The sequence below is a fragment of the Bombina bombina genome, chromosome 2 (assembly GCF_027579735.1).
Source record: "Bombina bombina isolate aBomBom1 chromosome 2, aBomBom1.pri, whole genome shotgun sequence".
NCBI classification, from domain to species: Eukaryota; Metazoa; Chordata; class Amphibia; order Anura; family Bombinatoridae; genus Bombina; species Bombina bombina.
Window position 1 is genome coordinate 351,932,556 of NC_069500.1, and position 16,300 is coordinate 351,948,855.

The following is a 16,300-nucleotide window of genomic DNA, read 5'->3' on the forward strand; positions in this document are numbered from 1 at the left end:
AGTCCTACATTTGGGCGTCAAGTTATCTGGCGACTTAAACCGAGTCGTCAAGGATAATTTTCTTCCTTTATTGTCAGAGTTTTGCTCCCTTAAAAATAATTGGAATCTGTCCCATGTCTCACGGTTAGGTAGGATGGCAGCTTTGAAAATGTCCTTCTTGCCTAGGCTCACATACTTGTTCCGGTGTCTCCCCGTTAAGGTCCCTAAACACATTCTTTTACAATTTCAGAGTGAACTTACCAAACACATCTGGCATAGTAAGCCCCCCAGAGTGGCACACAGAGTACTTCAGCTCCCTAAGAACTGTGGAGGTATAGGATCACCCTCTGTGATAAGATACTAAGAGGGAGCAATGCTCACTCATGTTGCACAATGGGGGGTTAAAGACTCCTTGTGTAGATGGAGAGCCATTGAACAGGCTTCACTGCCTTTTAGCTTTGATTTATGATACGTGATATGGACCCCTCCGCATTGTCGCAGAGAACTAAACTTGATAAATCCTATTATCCATGAATGCCTCAATTTCTGGGACAAACTCTGTCATTCCCTACATATAGCCCCGCATCCTTCCCCTATAACTTCTCTTGCTGGCCTCCTTATGGGTTTGCAGTATACCCAGCCACTTAAATGGGCCCAGCTGGGGGCCACTACAGTCTCAGACCTCTGGCTCACCACCCCGAGTGATAGGTTTAAACACATTTCCCAGTTTGGAGCTGACCTCTTACTCCCGCAATACTTACCATTCAAATATCACAGAATTAAAAGCTTTTTGGTCAGTTGGGGTTTCAAGCCCACGTTGGCCCGTCCACTGACCCCCTGGGAGTCCGTCTGGAACCAGGGTGACAGACTTTGTAGGCCTTTGTCTTTCCATTACACCCTATTAGGCTATACTCCATCCCCAGACATACCGGCCCATCTTCAACGGTGGTAGTCCCTCCTAGGGATTTTAGTAGCGGCAGATACTTGGGGGCATACCCTATAACTCACGCAGAAGGCTATCCACTGCACAACTTTATACGAAACCTTTTATAAACTGTTAGCGCACTGGTATTATGTCCCTACCAGACTATCTAAAATGTTTCCGAGTGCGTCTCCTGACTGCTGGAGAAACTGTGGCCAGAAGGGTAACATGATGCGTATTTGGTGGGAATGCGCCAAGCTCCACCCCTTATGGAATGCTTGCTTTCTAGTATTGTACAAATTAAGCATATATCTCAATAGATCACCTGCTATAGCCTTATTACACATAATAGTACACACCCTACCAAAACATCACTCATACATATGTATATATCTTTTCATGCCAATTAAACATGCTATAGCTTGTGAGTGGAAGAAAGAACTCCCCCCCCAGTTGGTCCAAAATTTGTATTTCAATAGCCTACTTATACACTATGGAGAGGGATATCTTCTACAAATTAGGTAATTCAGATTTATTTGAACTAACTTTGGCAGATTGGACACATAACCACGTCACGGTCTGGAAACCCAACCTCCTCTCCACAGACTGACCTAGCCTTTACGATAGATGACCATGTCCTTCTTGGTAATCCTCGTGCCTGTAGAACCCCTCCCCCTTCCTTACCCCCCCCCCCACACCCCTATTCATTATACTAGCTATATCAAGGGCTATTAGTCATCAGCAGCACTTTAAATTTGTATTGTATGTTGTTCCACTGAAAGAATTCTGTTATCTGTACATTGATTAACTATGCCTATTTAACAGCAACGTCCTGATCTGTTTGTTTATATTGTTAAGCCATGGGCACTTGAGGCCTTCATTAGACTTCTTTCTTCATGTAACTTTCATTGAACATCAATAAAGCTTTTGAAAACGGAAAAAAATAAAATAAAAAATAAATAAAAGTAAACATGTTATTTTGAAACAGGTATTGGCGCACCTCCAAACACATAAGACCACAAATTATTTTACATATTTAAACTTTTTTTTCCTTTTTTTCCTTTATATTGCAAAAAAATTGCCTTCATAATATTTCTTAAATTTTTGAATAAAGATGGGATCTTAGTCACACAATATGGCCATATTCTGCTCAGCCAGTCACCACTTACAAGGTGTCCCATAAAAGACTGGTCCTACCTATATGAAATTAGCCAAACTAAGCTAAATAATGCAATATTTAATATACCAAAATAGAATTTCCAATCTCTCATCCAGACTGCATGGGATGAGGCTTCCTGGCTACATATTATTCCACATATTTTAAACTTATTTCTTAATGCTGCAAAGAACTGCCTTCCCAATCTTTCTTAATACTATACAATTAGCCAATACAATTCTAATATACCAAAGAGAAATTTCCAACATTACAATACTATACCTCTCACCCAGACTGCATGGGATGAGGCTTTCTGGCTTTATATACACACAGTTAAATTACATTGTTTGGAACACACCTGAACAGGGTGGAGTGCTTTAAACCAAAGGGCTTTGGTCAGTACCCTAGTGATAAATCAGTGAGAAATTTTGATTAAGCACATCTAATAAAAGCATATGTTTTTAAAATACACATATTGTGGGAGTGCTGCCAAAGTGACCAAAAAGTAAATATAATTTTGAAACAGGTATTGGCGCACCTCCAAACACATAAGACCACAAATTATTTCACATATTTAAACTTTTTTTCCTTTATATTGCAAAAAATTGCCTTCATAATATTTCTTAAATTTTTGAATAAAGATGGGATCTTAGTCACACAATATGGCCATATTCTGCTCAGCCAGTCACCACTTACAAGGGTACTGACCAATCACTAGGGTACTGACCAAAGCCCTTTGGTTTAAAGCACTCCACCCTGTTCAGGTGTGTTCCAAACAATGTAATTTAACTGTGTGTATATAAAGCCAGAAAGCCTCATCCCATGCAGTCTGGGTGAGAGGTATAGTATTGTAATGTTGGAAATGTCTCTTTGGTATATTAGAATTGTATTGGCTAATTGTATAGTATTAAGAAATATTGGGAAGGCAGTTCTTTGCAGCATTAAGAAATAAGTTTAAAATATGTGGAATAATATGTAGCCAGGAAGCCTCATCCCATGCAGTCTGGATGAGAGATTGGAAATTCTATTTTGGTATATTAAATATTGCATTATTTAGCTAATTTCATATAGGTAGGACCAGTCTTTTATGGGACACCTTGTAAGTGGTGACTGGCTGAGCAGAATATGGCCATATTGTGTGACTAAGATCCCATCTTTATTAAAAAATTTAAGAAATATTATGAAGACAATTTTTTGCAATATAAAAGAAAAAAAAGGAAAAAAAGTTTAAATATGTGAAATAATTTGTGTTCTTATGTGTTTGGAGGTGCGCCAATACCTGTTTCAAAATTATATTTACTTTTTGGTCACTTTGGCAGCACTCCCACAATATGTGTATTTTAAAAACATATGCTTTTATTAGATGCGCTTAATCAAAATTTCTCACAAAAGTAAACATGTTGATTGTATTTCATTCCTGCAACAAAAGCAGCCACCGTCTCTAGATTCCTTTTTACTACTTTATATCAAATAGGCCATAAACCTGCCCAGAGGGCAGTCTATGTTTGCAAAATACAAACCTCCAAGCTAAAGTTACAAATAATAGAAAAAGTAAAATTACAGAAAATAAACAAAGCTATACAAAATAAAAAAGTTAAACCTAAACTAATACCCCTATAAAATTAAAAAGCCCCCTCAAAATAAAAACACCCCCTAATCTAATACTAACCTACTAATAGCTCTTGAAAGGGCCTTTTGTAGGGCATTGCCCTAAGTTAAACAGCTCTTTTACCTCTAAAAATTACTATGTCCCCCCTAACAGTAAAAAAACCCCACTCACCAAACCCCCTAAAATAAAAAACCTAACACTAAAAAAAACTAAACTACCCATTGCCCCTACAGGGGCATTTGTATGGGCATTGCCCTTAAAAGGGCATTCAGCCTTGTTGCTGCCCTTAAAAGGGCAATCAGCTAATCTAAAAAAAAAAAACCCAAAAGTTAAAATAAAAAAGCCTAAACCTAAGCCCCAAATAGGTACTCACTGTTCCTGAAGTCCGGCGGAGAAGGTCTTCTTCTAGACGGATCCATCATCTTCTATCTTCATCCGGAGTGAAGGCGGCACGGAGCAGAGGTGCGGAGCTGTGTTCCCGATGCCTGGATCCTCAGTGGCGGCGGTCCTCTGCGGCGTTCCTCAGCGGCATGAAGGCTCCTCTTCATCCGATGTCCATCGTAGACTGAAGATTGAATGCAAGGTACCACATCAATTTGGGGTACCTTGCATTCCTATTGGCTGAAATTTTGAAATCAGCCAATAGGATTAGAGCTACTGAAATCCTATTGGCTGTTCAAATCAGCCAATACGATTTCAGTAGCTCTCATCTTATTGGCTGATTTCAAAATTTCAATATGGGGTACCTTGCATTCAATCTTCAGTGTGCGACAGACGATCATATGAAGTGGAGCTTCAATGCTGCCGAGGACCGGCGCCACTGAGGACCGCCGCAGTTGAGGATCCAAGCATCGGGAACACAGCTCCACACTACCACTCCGCACCGCCTTCACTCCGGATGAAGATAAAAGATGATGGATCCGTCTGGAAGAAGACCTTCTCCGCCGGACTGCAGGAACACTGAGTACCTATTTAGGGCTTAGGTTTAGGCTTTTTTATGTAAATGTGTGGGGTGTTTTTTTTTTAGATTAGGCTTTTTTTGCCCTTTTAAGGGCAATGCCCATACAAATGCCTCTTATGGGGCAATGGGCAGTTTAGTTTTTTTTAGTGTTAGGTTTTTAATTTTGGGGGGTTGGCGGCATAGGGGTTAATATATTAATTAGGGATATTGCGATGTGGGGGGTTGGGGGTTTAGGGGTTAATAGGTTAATTAGGGTTATTGCAATGTGGGGTTTTGGCGGTTTAGGGGTTAATTAGGGTTATTGCGATGTGGGGTTTTGCAGTTTAAGGGTTAATAGGTTAATTAGGTTTATTGCGATGTGGGGTGTTGGCGGTGTAAGAGTTAATAGGTTTAATAGGTTTTTTGTGATGTCGGGGTTTTGAAGTTTAGGGGTTAATAGGTTAATTAGGTTTATTGCGATGTGAGTGGTTGGCGATTAAGGGGTTAATATTTTAATTATGTTATTTGCGGATTAGGGGTTAATTACTTTATTGTTTTGCGATGTGGGGGTTGACGGTTTAGGTGTTTGTTAATACTTTGTGCGTGAGGTTAGGTTTTTTTGTTATACTTCATGCGGGTGGTTACGTGTTTTTTATTTATATTTCTTGCGGGTGGTTACGTGTTTTTTAGTTACTTCGTGCAGGAGGTTGCGTCTTTTTAAGGTTTCAAGTTTGCCTACGCTGCATCCAGGTGGATTCTTTTGGCTGTGCGCAGCCAACATTCCTTTGAGGATGTGTGCGCAACTGGCGACACCGACGGACACATTACAAACATGGTTATAGTATAGACTAGGTGATAAGCTTGCCCAGAGGGCAGTCTATGTTTAAAAAATACAAACCCCCAAGCTAAAGTTACAAAAAAATAAAAAAAAGTAAAATTACAGAAAAAAATAAACAAAGCTATCCAAAATAAAAAAGTTAAACCTAAACTAATACCCCTATAAACATAAAAAATCCCCCCCCCCAAAAATAAAAACACCCCATAATCTAATACTAAACTACCAATACCCTTTAAAAGGGCCTTTTGTAGGGCATTGCTCTAAGTTAAACAGCTCTTTTACCTCTAAAAAATACGAAGTTCCCCCTAGCAGTTAAACCCCCCCACTCACCAAACCCCCCAAAATAAAAAAAACTAACACTAAACTACCCATTGCCCTTAAAAGGGCATTCAGCTTTTTTACTGTCCTTAAAAGGGCAATCAGCTCTTTTTCAAGCACAAAAAACCCTAATCTAAAAAAAAAAAACCACCCCAAAAACTAAACTAAAAAGTCTAAACCTAAGCCCCAAATAGGTACTCACTGTTCCTGAAGTCCGGCAGAGAAGGTCTTCTTCCAGATGGATCCATCATCTTCTATCTTCATCCGGAGTGAAGGTGGTGCGGAGGTGCGGAGCTGTGTTCCAGATGCTTGGATCCTTAGCGGTGGTCCTCAGCGGCGGCAGTCCTCAGTGGCAGCGGTCCGCCACTAATTTTGTTATTAGCCAATAGGATTAGAGCTACTAAAATCCTATTGGCTGTTCAAATCAGCCAATAAGATTTCAGTAGCTCTCATCCTATTGGCTGATTTCAAAATTTCAGCCAATAGGAATGCAAGGTACCCCAATAAATATAGGGTACCTTGCATTCAATCTTCAGTGTGCGACGGACAATTGCATGAAGAGGAGCCTCCATGCTGCCACCGACTGATGTCGCTGAGGACCGCCGCCGTTTAGGATCCAGGCATCGGGAACACAGCTCCGCACCTACGCTCCGCGCCGCCTTCACTCCGGATGAAGATAGCAGATTATGGATCCGTCTGGAAGAAGACCTCTGCCGGACTTCAGGAACCCTAAATACCTATTTGAGGCTTAGGTTTAGACTTTTTTGTTTTAATTTTTGGTTTGTTTTTTAAATTAGGGTTTTTTTGGGCTTGAAAAAAAGCTGATTGCTCTTTTAAGGGCAGTAAAAGAGCTGAATGCCCTTTTAAGGGCAATGCCTATACTAATGCCCCTTTAGGGGCAATCGGTAGTTTAGTTTTTTTAGTGTTAGGTTTTTTATTTTGGGGGGTTAGGTGGGTGGGGGATTTTTACTGTTGGGGGGACTTAGTATTTTTTAGAGGTAAAAGAGCTGTTTAACTTAGGGCAATGCCCTACAAAAGGCCCTTTTAAGGGCTATTGGTAGTTTAGATTAGGGGGTGTTTTTATTTTTTGGGGGGCTTTTTATTTTCATACGGAATAGGTATAATAAAAATTATTTTTGATACTTTTGTCTATTTTTTTCTGTAATGTTAGACTTTTTATTTTTAGTAATTTAATGTTAGTTTTTTTTATTATAATTGTAATTTAGTAGTAATTAGGGTTAATTTAGCGGGTGTTAGGTTAGGGTGCTTAGTAATTAAATTAGTTATTTGCGTTGTGGGGTGGTTGCCGGTATATGGGTTAATATATTAATTAGGGTTATTACGATGTGGGGGTTTGGCAGTTTAGGGGTTAATAGGTTAATTAGGTTTATTGCGATGTGGGTGATTTGTATATATGGGGTTAATTACTTTATTGTTTTGCAATGTTGTGGTTGACGGTTTAGATGTTTGTTAATACTTCGTGCGGGAGGTTAGGGTTTTTTGTTATACTTCGTGCGGGCGCCGGGCGGTTACGTCTTTTTTATTTATATTTCTTGCGGGCGGTTAAGTGTTTTTTAGTTATTTCGTGCAGGCGGTTGCGTGTTTTTTTTAAAGGCTTCGGGGTTGCCTACTCTGCATCCAGGTGGATTCTTTTGGCTGGATTCTTTTGGCTGCCTTGCGCAGCCAACATTCCTTTGAGGATGCGCGCGCAACTGGCGACACCGACCAACGCGTTAAAAACGCGATTTTAGTATAGATGCTATTCATGCCTGTATGCAAACTGTATTGCAGAAATGACACAGTTAACAGCTTAAACAAATGCAACCACTCCCTCTCTCTCGCAAACTATAGCTTAGAATAAAAATAAATCATAAGGTTGAGCATCCATTTGATATAATATTATATTTTATAATAATTCCTTTCCTAGAGTGACAAATGTAGCAATTTAATACATATTTGTAAACAATATTCTCAGTTAGTTTATGTATTGTTGGGGATTTCTGCCATTCATGGAATCCTAAACAAATTATGAGCATGTAGCAGGGTGGAGCTTTCTAGTGCATGAAAGAACATGAATGGATTACCTATTAAATGAATATACAGGAAAGGTAGTAGGAGCACAATTTATTAGTCATTACATTTTCCTAGGCATTGTAAGATTTGTGCACTAATGAACCACTGTTTTTTCTACAATCACATTTTTTTTATTTAATGGAAGCAACTTGAATTTATTTTCTGGGATGTAACAAAAAAATACAGCAGCTGTTGTTTCACTTCTTCATGTCTACACTTGCAAAGGAAGTCAAGGCTATTACTCCCACCACTACAGGCTGCATGTAATCATCTGCAAGTTGCATTCACTTTGCCAGAACAAAAATAAAGAAGTTCATTCTTCTGTCTGAATCCTACAGCTTTGCCGTAAACAAAATGTCTTGTGCAGATATTTGTGAATATACAACAAATAAAGAGGTTCGAATACGAAGTGTTCCCCTTGGAATTTTAAAGTTTATGATCTTTTTCTCAGTTCTTCTGTACATGTGGTGAGTATAGATCAAAAGTATAGACAGAGAGTATAGATAGAAATAAATAATTACATGTGTTCTTATTTACTGTACTGCACTGGTGTCTGTAAATTGTGTTTGTTTTTTTTTAGACTGGTTCCCTTACAGTAGGGTAGAATTAGCTGATTTGCAGCCAGTTGTTTTGCACATTTTAATAGCCTGCTGTATTATTGCAGGCAGTAACAGACCTTCTAAATAGAGGGCCCTGGTACAAATGTTTTCTTTGTAACTCAGTAGTAAGCAATAGTAATAATATACATGCTGCCCTTATAATGATGTTCAGTATAAACAGACAGACCTGCAACCTGCACTAATAAAAGGCTTCCCTGCATTAGGATTGTACACATTCTGCTCATGCTTGTGTATAGACTGGCTGCTATGGACCCCCCCCCCCCAACACTTAGGCACCTGCTGCACTAAAGGTAGTTCCGCCCCTGATTGAAGGGACTTGTGGGAGAGAAACACAAACGTAATCAAAAGAAATGTTCGTTCTGTGAATCGTTGACAAAATGAAAGTAATTTCATTTTTCTATTGATTACTTCTTTGCTTTCCACAGCTATATACTAATTACTGAGAAGCGCTATCAGAAAAAGGATTCGGTTATCAGTTCTGTACACACAAAGGTGAAAGGAGTGCTCGATGTTGATTCTCGGATCTGGGATACAGCAGAATATACATTTCCATCGCCGGTAGGTTCGGCTGCAAGTGATATTCCATCTGCATATCATAAAAAAGGAATTTTATAAATGACCTTTTATGCCTTTTTACTGTATTTTTATGTTTTAGTATTGTTCCTTTAAATGGAGTAGCAGTTAAAGGGACATTAAACAGTTTGAGATAATAATATAAAATGTTTAGATGTGTATTAAATAAAAATGTAGTAAGAAAAAATATTTGTTTTGTCCCCTTTTACTGTAATTTAACTCAGGAAAACTGTGGGCATTGCAACTCCCTTGAGTCTCTATAAAATAATAAGTGCAGCTAAATTGAAACATAGTTTCACTCACCTATAGATTTTGAGAACTATTAGGGACAGACATAGGGGCTGATTTATTAAGAGTCGGACATGATCCGCTGTAGCGATCATGTTCGCCCGACATCGCTGAATACCGACAGCATATGCTGTCGGCATTTAACATTGCACAAGCAGTTCTAGTGAACTGCTTGTGCAATGCCGCCCCTGCTAGCAGGGGGTGTCAATCAACCCGATCGCTTCAGAGGTGTCATACGAGTTAAGGAGCAGTGGTCTTAAAGGACCACTCAATGCAGTATAATTAAATAATTAACAAGTACATAATAAAAAGACAATGCAATAACAATTACTCTGAATTTCAAATAAACATTCGATTTTCTTCTGACAAATGTATTTTTTCTCCTATTTGCCAGCCCCCTGTATTATGTGACAGACATCAATCAATCACAGACTAGTATACGTATACCCTGTGAGCTTGTGCACATGCTTAGTAGGACCTTGTTCCCCAGAATGTGTGCATATAAAAAGACTGTGCAAAATTTGATAATGGAAGTAAATTGGAAAGTCTCTTAAAACTTCATGCTCTATCTGAATCATAAAGTTTATTTTGACCTGAGTGTCCCTTTAAGACCGCTGCTTCGTAACTCCTGTTTCTGGCGAGCCTCTAGGTTCCTGCGGAAACAGATGTATCTGGCCCCATTTGGGCCATGATAAATCTGCCCTATATGGTGTGTGAAATATAGAAGTATTAAAGGATATTTAAACCATGTTAAATGTACACAGACATTGTTTGCACACTTTATTTCTCCATAATTGTCCTCAGCAGGATAGATTGTATAAGGAAAACCTAGTTTTCAACATGGCAGCACCCATACTTTTGTAGAAAGTAAAGTACATTATACAAAATGTAATCTACTCTTTATTCTTCACTATAAAACAACTAATATATATTTTTAAAAATCTTCGTATTATTCCCAGGTTAATCTTTGCTTTGAATACAGCATTATAACTAGCATTATTTACTGTTTAATGTTTTTTAATAACCTAATTATTTAGATTCAAGTATATACAGACTCATTACATAGGGCTCGATTTATTAAGCCCTTCACCTCACTATGGCCTAGATTTGGAGTTTGGCGGTAGCCGTGAAAACCAGCGTTAGAGGCTCCTAACGCTGGTTTTAGGCTACCGCCGGTATTTGGAGTTAGTCAAAAAAGGGTCTAACGCTCACTTTTCAGCCGCGACTTTTCCATACCGCAGATCCCCTTACGTCATTTGCGTATCCTATCTTTTCAATGGGATCTTTCTAACTCCGGTATTTAGAGTCGTGTCTGAAGTGAGCGTTAGAAATCTAACGACAAAACTCCAGCCGCAGAAAAAAGTCAGTAGTTAAGAGCTTTCTGGGCTAACGCCGGTTCATAAAGCTCTTAACTACTGTGCTCTAAAGTACACTAACACCCATAAACTACCTATGTACCCCTAAACCGAGGTCCCCCCACATCGCCGCCACTCGATTCATTTTTTTTAACCCCTAATCTGCCGACCGCCACCTACGTTATACTTATGTACCCCTAATCTGCTGCCCCTAACACCGCCGACCCCTATATTATATTTATTAACCCCTAATCTGCCCCCCTCAACGTCCCCTCCACCTGCCTACACTTATTAACCCCATATCTGCCGAGCGGACCGCATCGCTACTATAATAAAGTTATTAACCCCTAATCCGCCTCACTAACCCTATAATAAATAGTATTAACCCCTAATCTGCCCTCCCTAACATCGCCGACACCTAACTTCAAACATTAACCCCTTATCTGCCGACTGGAGCTCACCGCTATTCTAATAAATGTATTAACCCCTAAAGCTAAGTCTAACCCTAACACTAACACCCCCCTAAGTTAAATATAATTTAAATCTAACGAAAATTAATTAACTCTTATTAAATAAATTATTCCTATTTAAAGCTAAATACTTACCTGTAAAATAAATCCTAATATAGCTACAATATAAATTATAATTATATTATAGCTATTTTAGGATTTATATTTATTTTACAGGTAACTTTGTATTTATTTTAACCAGGTACAATAGCTATTAAATAGTTAAGAACTATTTAATAGCTAAAATAGTTAAAATAATTACAAAATTACCTGTAAAATAAATCCTAACCTAAGTTGCAATTAAACCTAACACTACACTATCAATAAATTAATTAAATAAAATACCTACAATTACCTACAATTAAACCTAACACTACACTATCAATACATTAATTAAATACAATATCTACAAATAAATACAATGAAATAAACTAACTAAAGTACAAAAAATAAAAAAGAACTAAGTTACAAAAAAAAAAAAATATTTACAAACATCAGAAAAATATTACAACAATTTTAAACTAATTACACCTACTCTAAGCCCCCTAATAAAATAACAAAGACCCCCAAAATAAAAAAAATGCCCTACCCTATTCTAAATTACTAAAGTTCAAAGCTCTTTTACCTTACCAGCCCTGAACAGGGCCCTTTGCGGGGCATGCCCCAAGAAATTCAGCTCTTTTGCCTGTAAAATAACACATACAATACCCCCCCCCAACATTACAACCCACCACCCACATACCCCTAATCTAACCCAAACCCCCCTTAAATAAACCTAACACTAAGCCCCTGAAGATCTTCCTACATTGTCTTCACCTCACCGGGTATCACACCGATCCGTCCTGGCTCCGATATCTTCATCCAACCCAAGAGGGGGCTAGACATCCATCATCCGACGGCTGAAGAAGTCCAAAAGAGGGTCCAAAGTCTTCATCCTATCCGGGAAGAAGAGTAGATCCGGACCGGCAACCATCTTCTTCCAAGCGGCATCTTCTATCTTCATCCGATGAGGACCGGCTCCATCTTGAAGACCTCCACCGCGGACCCATCTTCTTCCGACGACGACTTCCCGACGAATGACGGTTCCTTTAAGGGACGTCATCCAAGATGGCGTCCCTCAAATTCCGATTGGCTGATAGGATTATATCAGCCAATCGGAATTAAGGTAGGAATATTCTGATTGGCTGATGGAATCAGCCAATCAGAATCAAGTTCAATCCGATTGGCTGATTGGATCAGCCAATCGGATTGAACTTGATTCTGATTGGCTGATTCCATCAGCCAATCAGAATATTCCTACATTAATTCCGATTGGCTGATAGAATCCTATCAGCCAATCGGAATTCGAGGGACGCCATCTTGGATGATGTCATTTAAAGGAACCGTCATTCGTCGTCTAGTCGTCGGTTGAAGAGGATGTTCCGCGTCGGCTTGGAAGAAGATGGATCCGCTCCGCTCCAGATTAAAGAAGATTGAAGATGCGGCTTGATAGAAGACTTCATCCAGATGATGTACTTCCGACTTCAGCCCGAGGATGGATTTCTTCAGTCGCCGCTTGGATCCAGACTTCAGCCCGAGGATGGACGTCGCTCTTCAGCCCCCCGCTTGGGCTTGGATCAACACTTCCGAGGCTTGGATCAAGACTTCCGAGGACGGATCGGTAAACCTGGCAGGGTGAAGATAAGGTAGGAAGATCTTCAGGGGCTTAGTGTTAGGTTTATTTAAGGGGGGTTTGGGTTAGATTAGGGGTATGTGGGTGGTGGGTTGTAATGTTGGGGGGGGGTATTGTATGTTTTTTTTTTACAGGCAAAAGAGCTGAATTCTTTGGGGCATGCCCCGCAAAGGGCCCTGTTCAGGGCTGGTAAGGTAAAAGAGCTTTGAACTTTTGTAATTTAGAATAGGGTAGGGCATTTTTTTATTTTGGCGGGCTTTGTTATTTTATTAGGGGGCTTAGAGTAGGTGTAATTAGTTTAAAATTGTTGTAATATTTTTCTAATGTTTGTAAATATTTTTTTATTTTTTGTAACTTAGTTCTTTTTTATTTTTTGTACTTTAGTTAGTTTATTTCATTGTATTTATTTGTAGATATTGTATTTAAATAATTTATTGATAGTGTAGTGTTAGGTTTAATTGTAGGTAATTGTAGGTATTTTATTTAATTAATTTATTGATAGTCTAGTGTTAGGTTTAATTGTAACTTAGGTTAGGATTTATTTTACAGGTAATTTGTAATTATTTAATTTAATAGCTATTGTACCTGGTTAAAATAAATACAAAGTTACCTGTAAAATAAATATAAATCCTAAAATAGCTATAATATAAATATAATTTCTCTTGTTAAGTGTATCCAGTCCACGGATCATCCATTACTTATGGAATATATTCTCCTTCCCAACAGGAAGTTGCAAGAGTCCACCCACAGCAAAGCTGCTATATAGCTCCTCCCCTAACTGCCATATTCAGTCATTCTCTTGCAAGCCTCAACATAGATAGGAGGTCGTGAGAGTCTGTGGTGATTTATACTTAGTTTATTCTTCAATTAAAAGTTTGTTATTTTTAAATGGCACCGGAGTGTGCTGTTTTTCTCAGGCAGTATTTGGAAGAAGAATCTGCCTGCGTTTTTCTATGATCTTAGCAGACGTAACTGAGATCCATTTGCTGTTCTCACACATTCTGAGGAGTGAGGTACTTCAGAGGGGGAATGGTGTGCAGGTTTTCCTGCAAATAAGGTATGTGCAGTAAAATATTTTTCTAGGAATGGAATTGACTAAGAAAATACTGCTGATACCGAAGTAATGTAAGTAAAGCCTTAAATGCAGCGATAGCGACTGGTATCAGGCTTATTAATAGAGATACATACTCTTATAAAAATGTGTTTTAAAACGTTTGCTGGCATGTTTAATCATTTTTTAAAGTACATGGGTGATAACACTGTAATGTTGGTATAGCCTTAAATGCAGTAAAAGCGACTGGTATCAGGCTTATTAATAGAGATACATACTCTTGTAAAAAGGTGTTTTAAAACGTTTGCTGGCATGTTTAATCGTTTTTAACATGTTTGGTGATAAAACTTATTGGGGCCTAAGTTTTTTCCACATGGCTGGCTTAAATTTTGCATAGAAACAGTTAACTGAAGCTTCCCACTGTTGTAATATGAGTGGGAGGGGCCTAATTTAGCGCTTTTTTGCGCAGTTAAAATTACAAAATGAATTATCCAGATTCCCTCAGCAGTCCCATGAATACTACAGGACATTTCTAAAGGGCTAAAAAGATTTCCAAAATCGTTTATAGGGAAGGTAATCCACAGCTCTGCTGTGGCAGTTTTGTTGTGTCTGTTTTTAAAAACGTCTATGTCGTTTTTTTATCTGTTTTTTGCATTAAGGGGTTAATCATCCATTTGCAAGTGGGTGCAATGCTCTGTTACCTTATTACATGTACTGTAAAAATTTGTTTCTCTTAAAGGCACAGTAACGTTTTATATATTTGCTTGTTAACTTGATTTAAAGTGTTTTCCAAGCTTATTAGTCTCATTATTAGTCTGTTCTAACATGTCTGACATAGAGGAAGCTCTGTGTTCATTATGTTTTAAAGCCATGATGGAACCCCATCTTAGAATGTGTACCAGATGTACTGATTTCATGTTAAACAATAAAGATCATTTTTTGTCTTTAAGAACATTATCACCAGAGGATTCTGTCGTGGGGGTAGTTATGCCGACTAACTCTCCCCACGTGTCAGACATTTTGACTCCCGCTTTAGGGACTCACGCTCAAATGGCGCCAAGTACATCAAGGGCACCCATAGCGTTTATTTTACCAGGGGATTCTGTCGAGGGGAAAGTTATGCCGATTAACTATCCCCACGTGTCAGACCCTTCGACTCCCGCTTCAGGGACTCACGCTCAAATGGCGCCAAATACATCAAGGGCGTCCATAGCGTTTATTTTACAAGACATGGCAAAGGTGGTGTATAATACTCTGGCAGCAGTATTAGTCAGACTACCTGAAATTAAAGGAAAGCAGATAGCTCTGGGGGTAGATACAGAGCATACAGACGCTTTAAGAACCATGTATGATACTACCTCACAATATGCTTAGTCTGTGGGTGATTTTTTTGACTCAGGGAAGATGATTTAACCTGATTCTGATATTTCTACATTTAAAATTTATGCTTGAGAACCTCCACTTGTTGCTCAGGGAGGCTTTGGCTGCTCTGAATGAATGTGTACAATCGCAGGGCCAGAGAAATTGTGTAGACTGGATAAATAATATGCAGTGCTGGTGTGTACTGATGTTTTTCCAATACCTAAAGAGGTTTACTAAAAAAATTTTTTTTTTAATAAGGAATGGGATAGACCAGGTGTGCTTTTCTCTTCCCCTCCTATTTTTTAGAAGAATGTTTTCTAATAGTTACCACCACACGGGACTTCTGGCAGACAGTTCCTAAGGTGGAGAGAAGAGTTTCTACTCTAGCTAAGCGTACCACTACCTCTGGCGAGGACAGTTGTGCTTTTTAGATCCAATGGATAAAATTTTTTTTATTCAACAGGGTTTTATCCTGCAGCCCCTTGCATACATTGCTTCTATCACTGCTGCTGCGGCGTTCTGGGTTGAGTCTCTTGATGAGGCTTTACAGTTAGCGACTCCATTGGATGAATATATTTGACAAGCTTATGCTAGCCAATTCCTTTGTTTTCTGATGCCTTTGTTCATTTGACTAGACTAAAGGCTAAGAATTCTGTTTTTTACTATACTGGCGCGCAGAGCGCTATGGCTTATATCATGGTCAGCTGTCGTGACTTTAATAAATAAGCTACTTAACTTCCCTTCAAGGGGCAGACCCTATTCGGGCCTGGTTTGAAGGAGATTATTGCTTATATCACTGGAGGAAAAGGTCATGCCCTTCCTCAGGATAGGAATCAAGGGCCAAAAAAGGTCTAATTTTCGTGCCTTTTAAAACTTCAGGGCAGGTGTGACATCCACTTCCTCTAAGGCAAAACAAGAGGGAATTTTTGCTCAGTCCAAGGCGGTCTGGAGACAATTGGACCTGGAACAAAGATAAGCAGGCCAAGGAGCCTGCTGCTGCCTCTAAGGCAGCATGAAGGAACGGACCCCTATCCA

The 16,300-nt window shown here is 39.0% G+C and overlaps 1 protein-coding gene across 1 annotated transcript in view; it reads left to right on the forward strand.

Moving 5' to 3' along the window:
* The first annotated feature begins 7,989 nt into the window (after positions 1-7,989).
* The window catches only part of P2RX7 (purinergic receptor P2X 7), a 187,085-nt gene continuing 178,774 nt past the window's right edge, over positions 7,990-16,300 (forward strand). Inside the window, exons 1-2 of the mRNA XM_053699761.1 lie at positions 7,990-8,302; positions 8,881-9,013. Of these exons, the coding sequence (XP_053555736.1) occupies positions 8,190-8,302; positions 8,881-9,013 (246 nt within the window). The 5' untranslated portion in view covers positions 7,990-8,189. The remainder of the gene's footprint in view (positions 8,303-8,880; positions 9,014-16,300) is intronic.